Below are 23,018 nucleotides of genomic sequence, written 5' to 3'. Positions count from 1 at the left end.
CAGCAGACTCCTCTCTGGTAGTTCCCGATGGTTGTGTTCCACTCAGTAATTTTCTCTGATGCACGCTGGCAGGACGGAGATACCTGCTGCACTGACTGACGTAACAACCTGGTTTCCAAAGCGGCACCAGGGACCGAGCATGTGCAGTGGAACTGTAGTGTCACGCAGGAGGAGAAGCAGGACAGATGTCAAATGAGTTGACGAGCACTGCAGAAAATGGCTCCGGATATGAGTGCAGGTACCTTGTCAGAGCTTTTCTCCAGGAAAGGCAAGCAGCGGCTGGCTCTGTGAGCTTTCGATGCCCACAAATGATACCCGCCAGACCATTTTACAAACCGTAACTGACACCCATGAAGTGCTCTAAGTAAGCCCCAGGGAAGGGTAAGGTTAAGCTTGAAAACAAAACACTAAAGCGGGTCATGTAATAGGCCTCTCATTTTGCCGCTGCCTTTGTCAAGCCTGCTGAAGGAAACCTAATTTATTTAATAGCCTGTCGCTTCAATTCCGGGCGATCGGTGCGAGAAAACAGAAGGCAGAAATGATGAAAGCATAGCAGGAGAGAGGGAGGACAAACACTTTCTTCACATTCACTAGCGAGATGTGATTTCGAAAGTGAGGATCTGTGTCAGCCATCTGGTGATAAAGAATAGCAGAGAACTATGTCAGCATGCTTCTTTCAATAATGCAAGCATGCATGCTGTCACTACATAACTGACATTTCAAGGCGAGACTTCCACGAAATGCCAACTTCTGTGCATCTGTTACAGATATACTGTACATGCATAGCCCCCATTTTCTTCTGACAGAATGAATCTGTTTGCCCTGAAAAAATAAAACACATTCTCCTTCGTGCCACTGTACGTTCTTTATTATTACAGGAAGCGATTCAAGCGTGTTGCAAATGACTGTATTTGTTTTCAGCGGCATTTGCATTTGCAGGGATTTAGCCGGCATCCCATTCTCTCTCCGTTTCTTTGCACTAGCACTCATATTCAGCTAATCAAGGTTGCCAGCAGAGATAAATCAAATCTAAAGCTTAGAGGTCTTGACAGAACGTATTGGCCTTCGGTGAAATGAAAAAGCATTTCTCATTCGACAAAACATAAGCTGCTGATTTCATGCTTCCGTGTTCCTTTCAAGGCCTTTGCAATTGTGAGAGGTGACAAATGATGCATAAATACTTTAGAAAAGCCTTACTTTTGATTGGGGCGGATTTTATGTCATATATAATAACATTATTTTATATGATCACGGCTTCATATGGTGAATGATTGAATCAAGACCATTTTATTTACTGTATATATGGTTTCTGAAATGTGGCACACAACACATGAGTTTCAGCAGGACAATTAAACTGCCAGACACTCTGCAAAGTGTTTGGCAGATTCATACACCTCTGCATCCGGCATTCTCCTCCCCTCCGTCTTTTATTGTTATAGAATGCAAATGTTATATCACCCATGTAGTACTAAAGAATCTCACCATTGGTATTTTTCTCTTTACAGCCCCAGTCAGCACTTACACTGCACTTTACTGCTGTTTCCTTTTCATGACTGTGTTCACAGCATCACTTTAAACCTTGTATAAAATCAAGCATCCACCAGCTTTTGCAGACTGATATCCTGGTTAAACTTTGACTCTAATGCCTTTTAAGTTGCTTAAAATCTGTCTGAGCATCCGAGCAGCTGTCTCAAAGGGTCCATTTGACTTCTCCATAGCAACGCTGCCAGATGAAGTTTCTTTTTAATGCTCATTACTCTGTATGAAAATGTTTACTGTGGGTTATCCGGCATGCTGGTTCAAATTACTATGACTGTAAATTCAAGGATTCAGTGATCGGCCAAAAATATTTTCATATGCAATAATACAGTTTATTGAAAAAAAATTAAAATATACAATGTGTTGTTGAGATATCATGGTTTCATTAAAATTAAATGAGAAAAGTCATCACAGCGTACATTCGCTGGCCACTTCATTAGGTTTACGTGTCCAACTGCTTATTAATGCAAATATATAATTAGCCAATCACATGGCAGCACTTTATTTAGGCATGTTGACATGGTTGACAGCCCCCTGAACTTCAAACCGAGCATCAGAATGGGTATGAAAGGTGATTTAAGTGACTCTGAACCGGACGGGTTGCTCTGAGTATTTCAGAAACGGCTGCTACTGGGATTTACTCACACAACCACCTTTAGGGCTTAGTGTGAATGGTCTGAAAAAGAAAATATTCAGTGAGCAACAATAAGTCAAATAACCACTGGTTACAAATAAGGTATGCAGAAGAGAATCTCTGAATGCACAATATGTCAAACCTTGAAGCAGACGGGCTACAGCAGCAGAAACCCACACCAGGTGCCACTTGTGGGGAATATTTTCTTGGCTCATTCTGGGCCCCTTGGTAAACACCACAGCCTACGTGAGTATTGTTACGGACCATGTCAAACCCTTTATGACCACAGTGTACCCATCTTTTTCTTCCAGCAGGATGACACATCGTTCTCACTCTAGGAGTAACTAATGAAGTGTCCAGAGAGTGATTTTTCTTTTTTGCTAAATGATTGTGTTAGATACTTGTAGTTCAAAAACATATACATTTAGCTTGTAGCTTTATAAAAAATGTGAATACTTATACAAAACATAACATTAATATTCAAACAGTGGTGATTCTCCGGACATTCTTGCAGTCATCCTCTGGGGGACACATGTTGGCCTGGCTCTCACTTTGTGTAGAAAAGCTGCTGGAGGACACGACATCAGGGACCTGATGAAACCGTCAAAGTTTAGGTTTTACTGAACAAAACGACAACATTTTTGAGCAGAGTAGAAGAACAACAGGTACCTGTGATGTGAAAACACCAAGAAGAAAACTACTGCCTTAAACTAATAGGAACCAGTCATTCATTAATGACCAACAGGAGAGATATAAACAGCAAGACAACTTGTAAGTCTTCTGAGGTGCAATTACAGTATTGATACATTGGAAGGGTCTGGACTATACATCTGTAGATCATCATTTATGATACATTATGACAATGAGGGTGATGACAGACGTCCTGTTAACTAAAAATAGTGTCATTATTACTGGTTAATGCAGTAATCTGTTGAGATTAATCTGCATGATGGGAGGCCAGCAGAGGTGCAAGAGTGCATTTCCCTTATGCTCTTTGTAACAGGGAAGGATGTGACATGACGTCCAGCTGCAGAATGACTGGCCGAATTATTCAGCTCCAGTTCATCTCTGTTTCTCTGACTCCTATCCCTCCCACCTTCTCTGTTTCTATCTTACCTTGCGAAAGCTGACAAAATCCATCTGTCTACGAGTTTCCCAGAATAGCTCACTGTTAACTGCATCTGCAGAGTGAAAAACAGCTTTTTAGCTTGATCTAACCTAACAGCTCCTTCAAGCGGCAACAGCATACTTCGGACCTGAAGGAGACCTCAGTAGGAGAGAGCAGGATTTAGGAGGTTTAATGGCTCAGAGGTTTGGAATGGGTAGCACACAATCGTGGTGTTTTACACCCAGATATGACAAATTATGGTTGCCTGAAGATGCACTGGAGCCACCTACTGTAGTTATGAATTATTAAGGGGTTAAAACCTAATTGACATTTTAAGAAAAACGCGTTAAGCTATTTTCAAATACCTTACATGCCCAAAGACTTTTGTAATTTATATGTGCATTTATGTAAAGTCATGGTAAAAAAAAAAAAGTACTTATATTCTAAAGCTTTCTTCCTGCCTAGCAAATGTAGAAGGCAGGACAAGTAGAAGATCACAGAGAAGATTCATGGATGCAGTGAAGGAGGACATGCAGAGGGTTAGTGTGACAGAAGAGGATAGTAGGGATGGGGTGGGAGCGAGGGAGACGATCTTCTAAAGGAAGCAACTGAAAAAAATATATACAGAACAAGCATAATGCCATGAAACACAGCATATCAGCACAAACACCTGATTCCAACTGTTGAGCATAGTGGTGGAGGGTGGGTAAATTGGCTTTTTGCAGCAACAGGAGCTGGGCATCCTCTGGTCATCGAGTCAACCATGAAAGTATTCTAGACTCATATGTGAGGCCATCTGTCCGACATCTAAAGCTTGGCCATTATTGACTCATCAACAGACCAGTGATTACAACTGTTGCAGTCAAAGTCCAAAGCTCAGTGATTGAAATGTCACGGTGGGACACAAACCTCAATGAACGGAAGCACTGTTGTACAGAAGAGTGGGACAAAATTCTTCCACAGCGTGAAACACTGATAAGGTCACAGAGGAAAAGATAAGTTTTTGTTTTGGCTGCTAAACTTGTTTATACAAGCTAGGAGTTCATGGTTTATTCATTAACTGCAAAGCGCCCGGGTCCTGCAGCTGCAAAACAAACCCAAATCATCACCACTCCACCATCGTGCTCAACAGTTAGTTTGAGGTGTTTGTGCTGATATCTTTAGCAAATAATGGGGTCTACTTAGTTTTTCATGCACTGCTATTGTTTTATTGTTAAATAAATAATGACATCATGTAAATGTCATGTTTTATAGGTCATCTGAGGTTGCTTTGACCTAATTTTAAGACCAGAGCCAGATCCTTTTTTTCCCCGGGGAGCAAAACCTTTGATTTTTTTGTTTGTTTGTTTTACCATGTCTATTGTAAAAAGCCAGTGTGATTGATTTATCTTGTTTTTCTTCCTCTTCCACCACAAATCATGTGTAACTTACATTACACATGATCATTTTGCAAACCATACAGCTGTGCTTTTGAATTCTGCATGAATATCTTTTTCTACTGGCTTACTCCCCACATGGCTCACAAACTCTAATGTTACCTACATTTTGTAATTCTGTACAGAAAACATGAAAAGCTACATTGTTATTGTGGAAAAAGCCAAAGCAGCCAAATCACTCTGCAATAAAACTGCACTGCTAAGTGATCATAATCTGACTTTGACAGAAGAAATTAAAAACTTTATCATATTATAGATTTATTTTGAATTAGTCACGCACGTTTCAAAACGTCTATTATGTGAAAATGAAACCTGCTCAGGCGCCAGTGCTATAATTTACCAGGAAAGGTCAATACAGAAATTGATCACTGAACACAGCACATTACGCTGAAACATCTCCGGAAGGCAACACAAACACTGAAGTCGTTTAGATCAGTGCGACTGTAAACATATCCAAATGGTAACGACCTTAATACTTTTAATTGAATGCTAAGATCTGCTGGTCACTCTCACCTGTGGGGCTCTCACTAGAGTATCCCAGGTTAACTTTCCCTTCTGGCACATCAGCATCGACGCTTCTACTAAACACCGATTGGTCAAACCTGCAATAGAAATGATAACGATTAGCGGAGGTATGGCAGTCACATCATCAGAGGCTGTTGTGAAAAGACAATTTTCTTTTCCCAGCTAAGCTGCAGTATATTACAGGCCTCTGTGCTGTTTTCATTATAAAGTACTTGGACATCATTCTTCACTTTATTTTACTATCAGACTGAAATACTCAACTCTGAATATGTATTTCAGCTATATGGAAAACAAATGTTGAATAAGTTAGCTTCCTAAAAGAGCTCATGACAGTCCGAATCATGTTAAATTACTACCAAAATAATTACTTTTTAAAGGTGGAATTTCAAATTTGTGCCTTCAGTTTTCTTTTATAATGATGATCAATGAAAACCTCTTCATTCCCAGAAATAAGCTGCATGAATTCTTAACAGCTAATGTAAAATATAAATGGAGCTCAGTGCACCCAGGACTGTGCTGTAGGTCTCTGATTACAGAAGCTGCTTCCTCCACAAAAAAGTCCCACAGTAGATCTAAGGGTTAGAAATCTCTGTATATAACAAAAGAGCTCTTAAATCTCACCTTAGTACCTCCTGCGGGCTTGTTTCTGAAAAGCAAAAAAGAGAGAGAGAGAGAGAGAGAGAGGCATCGAGTTTACTGTAATGAGCTATCAGCTGCTAACTTTATTATTCTCACTGCACTGACCACAGAAACATTATGCTTGCTCATTGCATCTACATCAATATGAAAGCTGTAAATGTCCTGCTGTTTATTAGTTTGGGTTCTGCACTAATATCACAGCCTCCAGCCAGTCTACAATTTAGCACTGAAAGCTGGAGCTAATGAGTTTTGTAACATGGCTTCATGGTTTTCTTTGCCAAAGGTCCTCCTGGCCATGGCGAGAACAACACCAGCGTAACAATGGTACAGATGGCACTTGCCTCGGGAGAGATATAAATGCTTCACTTTCCCTTTATAGGCAGAGAACCAGTCTTTGTCATTATATTTTAAATCCCTGCTGTCACGCTGGCCAACGTCTTTGAGAGCTAGATCCCTTACATTTCTCCCCCATAATTCCAAAGCATACATTAGTCCCTACTGAGGTGGATTACTCAGAGAAGAGCTCAGCAACTCGAAAGCATGCCACATCCCCTAACATTAGAAGCATCCTTATGAATTAACTCAAGGATGTTTCAAAGAATTTAGCAAGGACAATGATGGAGGAGGTATCAGACGTTTCAGGTACTGAATCAACTGCCAAAAGAGAAAGGTCACACCTGCTTTATAATAATCCCCTGGCTCCAAACCATGGCCACGATTTGCAGTGGTCCAGAATCAGTCACAGGGATTACACTGACTTAAAATGTGTGACTCAGGGCCACTTTTTTCTTATCGCACACAAACAGACCTCTTCTGCCTCCTAGAGTGAGCTTCCCCTCGGAGATGGCCTTTGTTATCTGTAGTCTTTAATTACTGTATGCTTGGTGAGTTTTTTCCTTAAGAGTTGTGTGATTAGATTGATAAAGCTTTCTTGTTTGTACAGTAAATATGAAACAAAGAGCACAGTCAGTCAGAATAGCTTAACACATAAAAAGGTGTCTCTATTCAAAAGTAGAAAATCCACCTAAAAGCACATTTTATCCAGTTTGCCTACAATAACCTGAGAATCAAACATAGAAGATGTAACATTTAATGAATTCTTTGAATTGTTCTTTTTCCAAGATAGAGTGATTGTACAAAATAGATATTTAATGACATTAAATAACACGATTTTCTATAATCCACACAGAGCCAAAATATACATACAGGCTCAAATATATAAATACATTCCCTTTTAATAAGTGGTGCTGAAGGTTTTGCAATGTCTTTAAGCTTGACAAGACCTCTTGTCAGTAATCAATTTGAGCACATCTGGTAGTTTCTTTTAATAGCATGCAGCAGACTGACCAATGCTCGATGCTTTTGGGAAGATCTCTGAGAGCCATTTCTGAACACTGCAGACTCCAAGATCATCAGTTTGAACAACTCGAGGTAAAGATTTTTAAGCTGTGTCACCATGTTGGTGAAGTCTGGAAGTAGACCCAAGCTGTCACCCTCAGATGAAAGGAAATGTGTTAGGATGTTCAGGAACAACCCAGGAACAACCGCAAGGCTTAAGCCTGTCATGAACTGGAAACTGCTGGAAAACCAGTAACACTGTCCACAGCGAAGCAAGTTTAACATCACCATGGACTGAGAGGGTGCTGGCCAAGAAAGAAGACCAAAATCAGCACCTTCAAATCTGCCTGAAATTTGCACCTTTCCACATGAATAAGAAAAGTTTTATGATCAGACAAGGCAAAGACTGAGTTATTTGGCTACAATAACAAGAGGTAAGTTTGGAGCAGTAAAGGTGAGGCTTTCAAACCTAAGAATACTGTACCAAGTGTCAAGCATGGTGGTAGCATCATGTTCGAGGGCTGTTTTGCTGCCAGTGGTACTGGTACATTGCAAAGTGAATGGAATAATGAAGGAGCAGGACTTACTTAGCTTCACTTTGAATTAACAGCTAAACAGGTGAAACTTTAACACAGTTTTGTGTTATGCAGGAAAATGATGCCAAATGCATCAGAACTGGTTTTGGAATAGATGAAGCAGACTAACATTAAGCTTCTGGAATTAGCTTCCCAAAGTCCTGACATCAACCCCCTTGAAAATTTGTGTACAATGCTTAAAAGCTAGTTGTTGTTTTTTTGCCAAATTTAAATAAACTCCACCAATCCACCAGTTTTGCCAAGAGGAGAGGTCAAATATTCAGCCTGAATTATGCCAAAAGCATGTTGATAGCTAAGGGATATTTAATCAAATATTAGTGGGGGTTTATGTACACTTGTAAAAATCTTGTTTTTAAAAGTCTTTATAGATGTATGCTGCACAGTCATTGTACTCTGGAAAAACAACAGTTCAAAGAAGTCATTAAAGGCCCCAAAGTACCATGACATTCATGCCCATAATGAGTGTACTGTATGTTAATTTCTGACCACAACTGCAGACTTAGCCTTTAGGTTGGCTGTTTTCTGTGTTTCCAGGAATTCTCTAAGCAAATAAATATCCCAATGACATTTCGTGGCTGTGTGTTACTGTGCGAGTCCCTTTGTTTATGTGTGCAGACATGTACCTGAATAGTTGGCGATTCTGCTGATATAAATGTAAGAACGCTTCACTGTGTAAGGGATGTTCTTATAAGAAATACTACCTACCTACTACCTACACTAATCCAACTAAAATCCCACTTAGTCTTCCCACTCTGCAGCCATGCACACACACTTCTATAACCTTTCCTGCTGCTGTTTCCTTTCTGCTGAGAACAAATGTTCTGCTTTTGTCAGAAAGAATACTGTGTACCCTTGTTGAAGGCCACCATGGGGCAGTGCCGAGTCACAGCATGCATCCACCCGTCTTCTTCATTATACTTTACTCACAGTTTCTGTGCTGGAAAAGTGTGATGTATGTTCACGGAGAGCAGTTTAAGGTAAAGTGCCTACTTGCTTGTCTCCTTTGTCTGTAGCAGAGGACAGTGCAGATGCAGAGCAGGAGGAGCACCAGAAAACCAGAGAGGGAGGCAGTTATCGCCAGCGGGACTGTGCAGTAGCCTCCTTCCTCCAACACCTCGGCGACTGAGGAGAGAAGGTCACATTGTTTAGTAAAGAAAACGAAAGCAGTGTTTCTGTTTTGTCTGCTTTTTCACATTGCAGCTCATCTGCAGATTTGCAGACTTGGTGAACTGTTTAATTTCCTGGTTTAATTTGTAGTACAGTCATGAGGGTGTGTGCAGAGGGAAGCTGCTCTGAGTGAAGAAATTGTTACAACAGCGAGAACAACTTGAAAATGCTAAGATTATAAATGCATTTGTATTTTTAAGATTTGGGCCTCAGAGAGAGGTTTGTAACATCAGCACCCTGTGATGCAGACTCATCCAGCACTGACTTGGCAGCCCTTTTTCTGTACCGCTCTCCACATCTAAAATATCGCTCAGTGATGATTCACATGCTTCCCAATAGAGAGAAGGGGACAGATATAAAAAAAAACATGGAGAACAAAGTGAGGAATACAATGAGTGAAAGATTAAAAAAAGAAACAAAAAGACATGTAAAGAGAACGAAAGCAAGACAGAACAAAAAGAGGCTTGACAGACAACTCTCACTGTGCATGTGTGCATGTGTGCATGTGTGCGTGTTTGTATCAGCGAATGAGTGACATGCAGAGAAAGAGCCGAACTGGCATCAAGTGAACAGGTAAAATTGTTTTGAATCTTTAAGTAATTTGTGAGTTTTTATTCAATTATTTAATGTGTTTTAGTGGCAAGATAAACTATACAGACTAAACACAGAGACATTAACACATTCGAGCACACAAGCAATTAAACACTATGAATTGGCTCTAAAATGTTTGTGGTCACTTTATAATAGCTAAGTTGTAAAAGTGCAGTCACTGAACATTTTGACAATAAACTGTATTTGAATAAAACTGTTTCCTGTAGCCTAAATTATGGCTTTGTACCTGAATAGAACTAAAGATTTTTGATAGGGTTAATAACATGTCTACTAACTATTTCATGTACAAATTACTGCTGAGAGTTACTCCAAGAACTTCCTTTAGTGGCTCTTCATCAGAATGTTTATTTATTTGATTAAATGAAAAGCAGTCACTTTGTATTTTTAACACCTAAAATTCAATGTTATGCCATGATCCTGCCTAACAACATAAAAGTCTCCAAAAAGCTATGGAACATAATATAAATGCAAACTCTTATATTGCACTCTAAACACAGTGGATGTGAAATGGCAGGAAGAATCAGTGCTCTGTTGCAGTATGCAGAGTACAGATGGAAAATTATCATAGTACAAAAAAACACACTGCCTTTGCAGACTGATGATCAAACACAGAGATAGAGGTCACTGAAAAATGACAAATACTGAACGTTGCTGCTCATAGACATTCAGTGTCACCTAAAGGTAGTAACTGAGAAGTAAGATACCACAGCACTTACATGATTACATCCTACTACAAGTAAATTAAACTTTTAACTTACAAATACATTAATGCAGTTGACACAAATTATGCAGGTTAAGGCGTAAAAAGGTAAGTGAGGTTACCAGGCTGAAAATCTGTATTTTCTGTTTGTGCACACAGTCCAGTAAAGACTCTCTTAGATGTGTTTTTTCAGGCGTGTTACTTCTTCTTTTGTCCTTCACCTCCAGAGATGGTCGTGTGGGGAAATTCCCACCCAGTAGATCAGCAGTTTCTGAAATACTCAGATCAAACCATTTTGCACCCGCAGCCATGCCACGTTCAACGTCACTTCAATCACCTTTTCCTTTCTGATGCTAAGTTTGACCCTTCTAGAATTATACATTCTTAAATCAGCATCAGACTATCCGGTCTTTAAGCAATGATGTGATGAATCCTGCTTCCGGGCCCAAACTACTCTGCGTTTTTCTTATGAAAAGTTTTTCCAGCAATAAAAGCTGCCGCTTTAAGTTTCATTCCGCGTACGAGTCATGTGTGTTTGGGTCCTACAACCTGCCTGCCACAGCACACCATGACAGAAGTCAAATTTTAAAACCTCATTAATATTTTTGCATAAGTCTCCATCTATGATTAAAGATTTGTTACTTTCAAATGTTTGTAAGGGCCCCTCACGGTTCTCAAAATACTTCCACAAGTCCATAACATAACATATTGATGTTATTATTTTTAAGAGAATTTGAACTTATTCTAACTGTTAACATATCAACAACAGTAACTGAAACCGGTATATAAAACTAGAGAATGCGTTTCCTGTAGAAAATGCAGTGTGAATGGTTTGAGTTGAATTTTTATAATTGCTGAAAACAAAAAAAACTTGTTTAATGGGCTGAAATACGCCAAATCATTCACCTGACAGCCAAAGTGCAGAACTGAAATTCACAGAGAAGAATCTGGAAACTAGCTGAAAGGCTTGAAAATGTACATAAGAGAAACATGTCTAATAGCAAAAGAAAATTTAGAGCTAGAACACATGTGAATGGATATTGAAAGCTCATATTCTTTACATCACTGGAAGAGTGGAATTAATATTTTAATTGTCTAAACTCAACAATCTCAAATGAAAAAAAAACAGAATATTTTCAGAATATCTGGTGTGTGTGTGTGTGTGCGTGCATGTGTGTGTGTGTGTGTGTTATTTAATGTAACTCACCCACTTTTAGACTGATTGTGCTCTTCAGTGGTTGAGGGAGGGCAGAAACAGAGGCCAGACAGTCCACGTGAGAACTTTTTGCTGCCAGCACACTGAGCTTGCTGGTCAAGGTGAAGAGGCTCTCCTTCGACTCTTCACTGCTGATGTTGTATTCACTTGGACTCACCTCCGCACCGTTCCCCCGAGACAGAGAAGACCATTATTATTTATAGTTTAGCATGCTTATTAATTTTAATGTTTACAGTCTTGTTTGTTCAGTAAGCACCCTGAATATAACCTGTTTTAAGGGACATTTCACCAGTGAATGTGTGCTGTACAGACAGATTTGTGCCCACTTCAGAAGAAATTGGAGAAACTGAGCAGTTGGACGGTGACCAGTGTGTCTGAGATTTGTCATCAGAGGAGGCAACTGCACTGTCTCATTCCCTCCCTCAATGGAGGGAGTGTGTAATTAGTTTAGTTTGTCTGTCTTTTTGGATTTATGTTTTTTCAGATGTTGGGTTTCAGATTCAGATCGGGACATGGAAACCTATATTGGCTAAGCATTTGACCTTGGCCTTGCTGAGTGCTCATGTATAGAAAATAAAGATATAGATTTCGAGGCCACATTTTACTACACCAAGTGTGTAAAATGCTATTGCATGCTCACATTTTACATTTCCCACATTGTTATTCATTTATTATCCCACAACACTTCATTTCAGGCCATTTTCTTTTCCAGATATACTGCTGCTATACTCATTGCCAAAGCCTCTGGCCTCTTATGGTGACATGTTGTGTAGAAAAGGACCTAAATGTGAACTTCAAAGGCAGAACTTGACAAAAAAAATAAAAACAACCTTTATTCAGCTGGAGTATAAGTCCATAAAACTCTAAAACAGAAAAGAAACTGCTAAATCCAAAGAAGCACAACAAGGCTAGGAGTAAAGGTGATCAGAAAAAGGGAGACAGAGACTATAAATACACAGAGGGGTGAATGGGGCAGAGTGAGACACCTGGGAGACACAGCTGAAACTAAATCAGATAACAGACATGGGGACGTCAGACAAAAACACAGCACCAGAGACAAACGACTATCAAAATGATAGAATATAAACAACTTAACAACAGCATACAGGAAACACAGGGGTAAATAAATTGAAAATTCAAGAAGTTAATCACAAGTCCTCCTCATTGTTCCCACATTTCTGTTCATTCAGAGCATGTGCGTCTTTCCAACTGGAAAGTCAGAGGATCCGTAAGCTGGAATTCAGATCTCAGTCAGTAAGTTTGGTTTGCAAGAATCATCAGTTGAAAAACTAGAAAATGACAAATAACCTGGTAGGCCAAGGAGCGTGATTCCTTTTATAGACTACAAAATGTAATTACATCGTGTCTGATCAGTCGAACACAGGGATGGCTGTGTTGTGGCTTGGCATTTATTGATTTATTCACTGCAGACAAAAGCAACAGGATGAGGGCAGATGTATCTCACAGCATTTGTGTTGTCGGGTTCAGCCAAATGCATCAGAACTCACTGCGCAACATTTCATCAGTCAGCACTTCCTAAAGACACGCTGTAAAGCTCTTTGAGGTGAAAGAGGGGAATATCCTTGATCGAGTCCATTATCTGGTCTCATGCACAAGGTCTGCAGATATTTATGGGTCAAACATTTCAGGAAGTCACTGAGTGCAAAGGATTTTACAGAAGAAATCTAATCTGATGAGTTTCTTTGATTTAATTTGCCCCTTTTGAAATTCTACATTTGAAGCACTATGTGTTTGTGATGTTAACTACATAAACCTACCTGAATTTAAGTCTTTATATTTTAGAGACAGCCAAAACAGACTTTTTGGGGGGGAAATGGCAATATTTTTTATTTCCTTTGTTCCTTCTGATTGCCTGGAGTTCTGGTTACGGTCATCACCAATGATAACGTAGACCTCAGAGGGTTAATGTAGTAGCTACGATTTTATTACTCAAGAAATAGAATAAAGTACTTAACAGTCCCTTTATAGTACCAGATATACTGGCTGCACTGGCTGAGGGTATAGCAGGATATACTACAGGCTGAATAGTAAGAAAAATAAGTTTTAGTTCCAGTGTTTGTTAAAGATAGTGATGATCTTGTCTGATTGATTTTATGTATTTACCTCGTTATTATTCACCTCCCATTTCAGAACAGGCTCAGGGTACCATCCTGCTGCTTCACATTCAAACAGGACTGAATCTCGCTGAAAAGCCAACCTGTTATTCCCAAGGATTTTCACACTGCCCTTTTCTGAAATAAGAAAACAGTCAGTCATAAACCTGAATGATGTACTCTTTGCCTTATTTCTGTTTCACATACATTTAGTAGATGTCCTTATGTATAAATGTAAGTGAGTGGGTAGGAATCTTTCAGCACCATCATCAGTCTCCTCTGAAATCCTTCTACTTGGATGCACGCGTCTCTGCTATCACCTCTTCAGCTGGGCTGTTCACTTACAAAAGATGGATTTCATTCGTCCCAGGTGATTGATCACATGTCTTCAATTCTCAATTGCCTGACGAATGCTTCTCCTTTTCTTTCCCCTTCATCTCCTTCCCTGCCAGCCAAATAAGCCACTTAAAGCCCCGGGAGATACAGTATCTCATATGTGAAGTCTGTTGTCAGGCAGAATGAAAGGTGGTGGAGGCAACACACAATTGCTACAGACAGAAAGATAATTGCAGGAACTTGGGTGCTTTGTCTGAGCGAATGGCATGTCTGTGTTGATTCAGGTTCAAATCCTCACATATTTTATACACATTATTGTCTGTCCCTTTCCTCTAGGAGCTTTTATTTGATGCCTGATTTGGTGGCATGAGCACCATACGCACTCCTGTTCTTTGAACCACCCGTTCTGATGGTGGAGTTCCGCTTTTACACAATCTCAGCACCGCCAACTAAAGGTTAGCAGGCAACCAGCAGCCTCATTTGTACTGATTGATGAGCAGCTTCTGGCGATCGTGGCTGATTGATACAACCGAACAGAAAAAGAAAGGCATCGGCACACAAAGCCCCGCCCTCCGTGATCCCTGAAATAAGGTTTCATATAGTTTGTTAATCACTGGTAGTGTGAAGCAGGGGGCTCTCGGCTAAATGTAATTTTAGTGATTTTTCAGCAGGGATCCTCGGGAGACTAAATTGCTGTTCTAAAGGAAGCTTTTTATCATTTGTATGTGTCTACGCGCAGATTTGAAGTGTGCCTGTGCAATTTGTCTTAAATGAACAGTACACACTCTATGCGTGTTTATAAGCTTACTCCAATGAGAATATCTGCTACGCCTCTACAGACCAATTACCACAAGCATTTTCTATCTTCTCTGATTTATCATGTCTCCTTTTCTACAGCCTCGCCTTCACTTCAGTCCCCGTTCGTAGTCAACAGCGCATGCAACCACACTAAGTTGCTTGAGTGAAGGGTTTGCGTAGATGCGCTGCATTTGTGATTTACCAAGCATAAGAACTAAGCACAGAAAGAGCAGGGAGAGGGTGTAGTTATATTTACATCATCTTCATTTGGGACAATTTGAGAGTGGAAGATAAGGGGGGGGGGACAGAGTCAAGCAGCTTCGCTGTAAGTCTGCGTCGCTCTTCCAGCCGTACTTTTGAGACCACAGCACACAAATCACATGCAGAGTTGCTGACTGTTAACTGGGCGTGCCAGGATGCACAATTAATTCAAAGGTTATGTCAGGCCCTAGTGATCCTCTGCATCCAGACTGGAGGGCCTGATTCACCACAAACTGCTGTTAATGGCTGCATATGTCAGTGGGGATTTGTGGCACTGGCAGCAATGGGGGCTCTCTCCATAATATATTGGAGGCATTGGGTCATTGGTTTTGTTTCCTGTCGCATTGTGCAGAGATGTTGGGGGGGGGGGGGGGTTAGTTCTTTTTTTAGCTGTGCTCTCAGTTCAAGTGCACGCACTTTAGATGCAAATAAACTGAAGCACGTATTGAAGAATTCCCTGAGTTGCCATTTTGTTTGATGCAAGCTACTTCCATGTGAGCTAAAATTGTAACATCAGCAGCTCAGAGGGACCACTGAAACCTCAAATCAAACATGACCATCACAACAGTCGCCAATTTGAACTCTGGTTGTAGACTTAGCAATATCCAAATTTCTGGTAACACATCAAGCTAACAAATACTTCAAAACGCTTGAATTTTGGATAAAAAGATCCATCCTATCACTGGGCAAAAGGCAGGGTACAAACTGGACATGTCAGACACACTCATTATCCTATCACACTCCAACAACCAGAAGACATCTGTCCAGCTGTTAGCTGCCTGGGGAACTGGGTCGCCGTGCATATATGGCCATTCCATCAAAGTGAATGCAAAGATTTCAAATAAAATGTGAAGCTACAATTTGTTGCCTTTTAAATAATACATAACTTTATTCATAAAGTACCAAATGACATTATCAGTATCCTCGATGTGCTTTCTATTGTAGGGTAAAGACCCTACAATAATACAGAGGACCCACCAACAATCAGAAGACCCCCCCATGAGCCATGACTTGGTGACAGTGGGAATGAAAAACCCGAGATTAACAATAACTTTAAAATACCAGGATTAAGCACCAGGATGCGACTCTAGTAACTGTTAAAGTTAATACTCACTGGGTAGTATTTGTAGCTCTCATGTGCTCTGGTTCTCGAAAACTGACACTTGGGTTGTGTCACTGAAATAGTTTGCACTATTTGTGGCCTTACAATACATATTTGTTTAAATCTGGGGTGAGAACAAATATAGTATCCTCTGCAATCTTCCATTCATCTAAAAGGGGGGGGGGAAAGCCCCTTCTGCAACCAGCCTTATAGCCCATTTGTGTAGACGTTAAAATGTTTGTGATTGGTCTGGCTAAAAATTACAGTAACTTGCTAGATGTATTTTTCCCAAGGTAAATGGTAAAAGGAAAATCCCACTTGAAAACATTTTGGATGATACTGCAGTACTCAAATAAAATGACAACTCCATCAGGACTACCTTGATGCATGCTTAATCATCCAGATAAGGAAATACCACACTGTTGATTCTGTTCTGGACGTTGCGTTTTCAGCGGGAGAAATGTTTCATCACTCATCCAGTCTCAGTATCACTGAGTGATGAACTGTTTCTCCCAATGAAAACGCAACATCCAGAAGAACAGAATCGGCTTTCTGGGGTATCAGAACTACTGTTAAAATCACAAGCTTTACACCGTCTCTGTCATCACCACACCCAGGCCTGCTAAGCCTTTTGCCTCCTTACCATGGGAACAAAAAGAAGCCTGCAAGTTAAAAAGTCTCAGCTTTTCTTAATTAACTGACTCCCATTCAGTGTAAAGAGACATTTAATCACTCGAATGTATATTTATTGTGCTTCACTAGATCCCTGCATTGCAACAGTTAAAGACAATGCAGGGAATGGAAATGAAAAGATAGTAAGTGCATTAGTGATGTAAGTTAATGTCACCCTAATTGATTTGATCCTTTCAGCAGCTTGATAGTACTGTGATTGATTTTGATCTTTAATTTATAGTTATTTCGCTAGAAAATAATCATCCATCCATCCATTAAATTTATCTAATCATCATTCCCAGAAATAAAACTGCTTTCTGTGCACACCACATAAGATGTTTTGTGATCCATTCGATCTATCTTTGCTGTAGTTTTTTGATCTACAAAAATGACCGATGCTTGTCTTGTCCTAAATCTAAAGTTCTCAGCAAACATGCCTCGCTCTGGCATGGTGTACATCCATGCTGTGGATGTATGCTATGCCATACAGTATACAGTAAATGAGGGATGAAGAGGAAATGAGATTGGTTGTAGCTGCAGCCTGTAAATCCTGCGCTGCTGCTGCCTGTTCTGACTGGCATGGAGTGTCCAAGCGTTTCCATCTTGTATTTATGTCTGGGGGCCAATCAGTTCATATCGCCGACACCGCCCACGCTGCCATTAACACAGAGTAATGCAGAGACCATCAAACATGCCTGAGCAACTTCACTCCACCACGTTGGCCCTAATGATTCCCCACCCTTGCTATTGATCTCTTGGGCGCTTGTTCAGCTGCTTTTACGGTAAAGTGAAAACGTGCAATCTTCAGTCTCCCATTTCAAAGCAAACTAAACCAAAAAAAGAGTCTTAATTAAGGCGCGAAAGTTGGAAGGCAAAATTCTTTTGCTGTTGTATTTGAGGCAAAGGTTTTTAAAAGCCTTCACCATCTGCTTTGTGTGTGTGTGTGTGTGTGAGTACTTGCAGACTCTAGTTCACAAGAAACTGAGTATCCTTGAGGGAAAATGGCTTCACAAAAGCCTTTGAAATTCTCTGCAATGGAAAAAAAAACTACCTTGCTACTATCTTGCTTCAGTGAATCTAGGTAACACATACACTAAGATGCATGCATGCATCCATAAATGCACCTACATAGACTCTCCCACAGACAAACGTACGCACACACACACGAATGTACAGACCTTGTACAAACAGCCTCGCTGTTTTCCTATCAACGCCCTGGAGATCACAGGTCACTTCTCCCTGGTCGTGTCTCTCTGTGTTATTCAGGACAAGCATCCATCCGTCTTTCTTTTTTTCAGCCATCAGACTCATATTCGTGTTGGGGGATTGCAGGACACCATGTTTATTAGAGATAGTGAGTGCTACCTCACCATTCAGCAGCCAAATCATAGCAGTCCACTGGCTGTTAGAAGGAGTGCAGGTAAATCTGGCCTTTTCCCCTCTCAGGACCGTCAGGTTTTCTGGGAATAGTTTTATTTGAGCTTCAACTGCAAAAAACCAGCATAAACAAAACATTGTCTGTAATTTATTTGTTTATTTTACATCAAGTTTGATCTAGAAATCTGTCTGAAATTATCTTTGAGATAAGTCAAACAAAACAAATCCCCAGAGCATCACTTCTTACCACTGCTGAAGTACTTTTAAAGAAATATTTGAACATTTTGGGAAACAAACTTACTGGCTGTCTTGCTGAGAGTTACATGAGAAAATCTATCGTACTCAAACAGCAAGCAGCCGTGTAGCATAGCTTAACATAAGGGCTAAATTCATGGGGGAGCAAGTAGCTTCACTCAGTCCAAGAGCAAGAAAAATTGTCTGCCAAAATATCTAAAGCATCACACACTGTGTATCATGTAATCCAAGAAATCACTTTACTTTTTTTGCCTGATGCATATTGGCTGCTTCAAAACCAGAGTTCACATACAGCATGATCACCCACTGGTAGTTCATTATTTAAAATGGAGTCATGAATTAGTCAACTAAAAAATATATTTTTCCTTTTTCATTTCATATTCAGGGGATAAACACAAGTTCAAGATGAAGACATTAAAACATTAAAGAATAAACAAAATAACCAGAAATGTGTCCATTCAGGTTGTCTGAAGAACAAAATCAAGTGTGACTCAAAATTACACAATGATTTCAAAGTAAATGTTATGTTTTTTTTACACTTATGCTTTTCGATTTATTAACTGTAATGTCTTACCAGCAGCATCTCAAAGCATTTAGACATTCAGACATGGTCAAGATGACCTGTTGAAGTTCAAACTGAGCATCAAAATATGGAGGAAAGTTGCTTTAAGTGACCTTGAATGTGGGATTGTTGTTGGTGTTAGAAAAGCTGGTCTGGGTATTTCAGAAGCTGATTATCAGCTGGGACTTTCCCACACAAGTATCTCTAGGTTTACAAAGATTGGTCTGGAGAAGACAAAATGTTAGCTAAGAACAGAAAACTGAGGCTACAATTCATATCGGCATACAAAAACTGGACAATAAAAGATTGGCAAAAACTTTGCCTGCTCTGATGTATCCGCAATCTTGTTCTTTTGGTCGCTACCCAAAGCTCATGACCATACAGTAGGTAAGGGTAGGGACGTAGATCGACGGGTAAATCGAGAACTTCGCTTTTACGCTCAGCTCTCTCTTCAGCACAACGGACCGGTACTGCGTCTGCATCACTGCAGCCGCAGCACCAATCCGTCTGCCGATCGCCCGCTCCCTTCTCCCCTCACTCATGAACAAGATCCAGAGATACTAAAACTCTTCCACTTGGGGCAGGAACTCGTCTCGGACCTAGAGTTGAGGACGATGGCCCCAGACTTGGAGTTGCTGATTCTCATTCCCTCCCCTTCACACTCAGCTGTGAACTGCTGAAGTTCCACCACCTGATAAAGCCAACAGAACCACATCATCTGCAAAAAGCAGAGGAGATTCTGAGACTGCCCAAGTGGAAGCCTGCCGCTACTTGGCTACACATAGAAATTCTGTCCATAAAAATCATGAACATTTCAGTGACACAGGGCAGCCAAGACGATTGGCCTACTTCTTCAGCCTGATGGCTCCCTTCACCCCACCATCTGATTGACAGGCAACAAACACCTTGCGATCACAGCTCAGCGCAGCATCTTCAGCAATTGAGGTGCTGAACATGGTGCATTTGGACTCAATGCTCTCACCTCCAGTGTCCCTCAGCTGGTGGTGAGAGCAAGCCAGGGGGATACTACAATACCCACCCCAGCCTACCGCCTCTCACCACGGGCAACTCCAGGAGACTAGTTGCAGAGCCCAAGCTGTGCATTAAGGTGAGCCTGACTATATCTACCTGGTACTTCTCAACCACACGCACTAACTCAGGCTCCTTCTCCACCAGAGAGCTGACGTTCGATGTCCCAATCATTAGTCTCAGTAGGCCTCAGTAGTCCTATCCCAGGCATGGTGAACTGTTCCCTAGATTTTTCACTCATAGGGGTCTTTTGAATCACTCTTTTTCTGGTCCCTCACCCATGAACCAATTTGCCATTGGAGACACTACCAGGGTGAAAAAGACCCCTGATAAAATAGCCCCTGGGATCCCTGGGACACACAAACCCCTCCACCATGATAAAGTACCGATTCAAGAAGATAAAATTGCTAAAAAAAAAATGCAACATGTAAAGAGAATGAGTGCGAGACAGTAAGAGACAACACAACTCCCTGATTTTGTTTGTCACTTTGGCAAATTCTTCTTATTAATAAGTTTAACAGTTCACATGTCGACATGTAAACAGTGGACAAAATAGAGATACACTGAGTTAGGAAGGAGGGGGGACACTGAAAAGATATGGTTAAAGGAAGAGGGGTTTTGGATGGTTTCTTTGTCAGTGTGATAGTTACAAAAGTCAGACATTACCCTCCAAAAATAATTGAGCTTTCACCTCAATTTAACACATCATTGGACCAGTGAGAAACGTTTGGGGCATTCACCAAAGAAGAGGGTCTCATGCTAATAGAGATGTAGCCAAAATTTTTTCATTGTTTGTCAGGGAATGAGGTCCGGTCCATTGGGACTCACAATAAGAAAACACTGCAGTAACACATTTTAACAATAACTACATATAAAAACCAACAATGATGAGATAAGTGGGACAAAAATAGATGAACACATTCAAGATGAACAAATGTTAGGGCGCGTTTTTCATCTTTCTACAAAAAAATCACCCAGACACAGAAACAAGGATGCAAATAAAAACACAGTTGAATTCCAGAATGTTTTGTGGCTTTCCGAAGCCGAGAGGTAAAAGAAAATAGGAATTAATATTAATGGCGAACCTCGAAACGTGACGTTTATGGCACAGTGCCCGGGGTGATGTATAACTTGTTTGTGGTGAGATAACTGCACCTTCTACAGCCCGTGTGCCGAGTTGTGAATTATGCATCCATTTAGGAAATTAGGTCTGAGAAATATCTAGGCCAGCCTATAGAGCAGTTTCTTTTCATTGTTATGAGAGAATGTCAAACTAATGAGCATAATTTCTGCTTCCTCCTGTTGGGACCATGAACTAGTGACTCTGAAGTCCCCTGACCACTGGGTACATCTAATTGTTAACTAGACAGGCAGCCATTCTTAAGAAAATTAATTACAAAGTGAAGATAGATCATTAGGCCCTCTAATTATTGTCTGTGGTTTTAATCTGACGGATGCTGCTAACAAGCACAGCACACCAATGAATGAAGTTGTTAATTCGAGCACATTACTGGTCTCTGTGTCACATCCCCAGACAAACAAACTGTGCTTGTTTTCAGCTGAACTCTCACCTTCAGTCCTCCATGACAGTAGGAGCACTAACAGAGGGAAGGTGTCCATGACTGATCAGTCAGTCCAGTCAGTCCATTATTCAAAGCAGAACGATCCTGAAACAATAGTGATTCTGTTATTCCCTTAATGGATGCAATGGTCAATCATAATTGCATGTTTTTAACCATGACGGCTATCACGATAGTTCATTTTTGACCACAGAGGAATATCAAAACATTTATCATTTATTCATGGTTCCCAGCATATTAACCCTCATTATTATGATGATCATGCAACTTCTAAAGCTTTCTGTTGCCATCTGTTGTGAATATTTTAATGCCTCCTTGATAGATACGTACAAAATTTTGCAAATATATTCATTGTTTTAAGAGGAACAACTTTGAGGCTCATTTGGCTTTTCCTCTCATGCCAGCAGCAGGACAAACACTTTCTCCACGCTTTAAAAATATCTCAGATTCTCTACTAGATAGCTTGGCAGAACAACTCCACGGTTCTTAGAGAAGGAAACCATGACAGCATTATTAGTAACATTAATATGAATTCTATTAACTCCTTTCAGCACCTTAGAAATGCCTGAACCTTCCACAGTTAAATATTGAGGTCAGAAATTAAATACATTCAATTTACTGCCAGATTCCTCCTTATTGTTAAAGCTCTGATCTGCCTCCACTGTCTGTACTTTCTGTGTTAATTTTAGAACTCCAACACAAAAAATGATGAAAAGAAAAATGTGACAAAATGTCTGTTTGTTAGATTCAAACCCTGTGAATTTACACTTTTTAAAAAAATGAACTCGGAATTTATTGAAATTGAAGGCATCAATGCAAACAGAGCCTACCCGAGTTACACAAACTGTAAATTAAGTCTGAATAAACCTGTGATAAAGCTCTGTGCTCTCTCTAACACAGGTGCAGCGATCGCTACACGCTCAGAATAAACACCATCTTACCCCTCAGGTACAGTGTGAGCTACTCGATCAACTGCACTTGCCTCCTAACCATTCCTTTCTCAAACGATCCAAAGCAGCATTTTCAAAAATCCAGCTGTGTAATATTTCACTCACCTTGATCTGGAGTTTCTGTGTATGAGAAGCAAACAATGTCATCGATGTTTTCTAATTCCGCTTCATGCGTGGTGCTCAGCCATGTCACACCAAACTGTCCCGTTAAATATTACCAAATTCAGTGGGAACTTTGGCCCATGCTGCACACACACATACGTAAATACACAGTGTGGGAGAGACTGCAAATATTGTCCATTGTAATTCCTCAGATCCCAGGGGCCTTACAGAGTCCCTCCCTTTTTAAATTATTGAATTTAAAGGATGATGTATTTTTATTGGAACACAGTAGATGTTTGATGGATCACAGAATACATCACTTTTTTTATAAAACCGGGAATCTTTTGTTTTTGGTCAGATCAAGAGAGCT

The 23,018-nt window shown here is 40.4% G+C and overlaps 1 protein-coding gene across 4 annotated transcripts; it reads right to left on the bottom strand.

Annotated features, from left to right (window-relative positions):
* Nucleotides 1-1,849: 1,849 nt before the first annotated feature.
* Nucleotides 1,850-22,818, bottom strand: igsf5b (immunoglobulin superfamily, member 5b). Of its 4 annotated transcripts, XM_040008743.1 has the most exons (11): nucleotides 22,652-22,818; nucleotides 21,588-21,683; nucleotides 18,164-18,280; nucleotides 17,972-18,046; nucleotides 13,635-13,762; nucleotides 11,502-11,667; nucleotides 8,806-8,937; nucleotides 5,864-5,888; nucleotides 5,231-5,319; nucleotides 3,290-3,354; nucleotides 1,850-2,764 (listed from the first exon to the last, which is right to left on the bottom strand). In XM_040008743.1, exons 2-11 carry the CDS (start codon nucleotides 21,634-21,636, stop codon nucleotides 2,654-2,656), a joined length of 957 nt encoding a protein of 318 aa, XP_039864677.1. In that variant the 5' UTR covers nucleotides 21,637-21,683; nucleotides 22,652-22,818; the 3' UTR covers nucleotides 1,850-2,653. The 4 variants fall into 4 exon arrangements, with proteins under 4 accessions (XP_039864677.1, XP_039864675.1, XP_039864676.1 ...); XM_040008741.1 differs by having other exon boundaries at nucleotides 17,972-18,280; nucleotides 22,652-22,817; XM_040008742.1 differs by lacking the exon at nucleotides 22,652-22,818 and adding an exon at nucleotides 22,538-22,640 and having other exon boundaries at nucleotides 17,972-18,280.
* Nucleotides 22,819-23,018: the final 200 nt, after the last annotated feature.

Source organism: Simochromis diagramma, unplaced genomic scaffold (assembly GCF_900408965.1).
Source record: "Simochromis diagramma unplaced genomic scaffold, fSimDia1.1 OVJJ01000344.1, whole genome shotgun sequence".
Lineage (NCBI taxonomy): Eukaryota > Metazoa > Chordata > Actinopteri > Cichliformes > Cichlidae > Simochromis > Simochromis diagramma.
Note: the sequence above shows the minus strand (reverse complement) of the source record. Positions and strands in the feature narration are given on the sequence as shown.

What these genes read in the sequence shown, in the direction of transcription:
- igsf5b (XM_040008741.1), bottom strand. Translation starts at nt 21,636, where the DNA reads ATGGACACCTTCCCTCTGTTAGTGCTCCTACTGTCATGGAGGACTGAA. An exon ending in AGCGAGGCTGTTTGTACAAG is followed by an intron (nt 13,763 to 17,971) that starts GTCTGTACATTC and finishes TTCTTATTTCAG; the next exon opens with AAAAGGGCAGTGTGAAAATC. An exon ending in CAGACAAAGGAGACAAGCAA is followed by an intron (nt 5,889 to 8,805) that starts GTAGGCACTTTA and finishes TTTGCTTTTCAG; the next exon opens with AAACAAGCCCGCAGGAGGTA.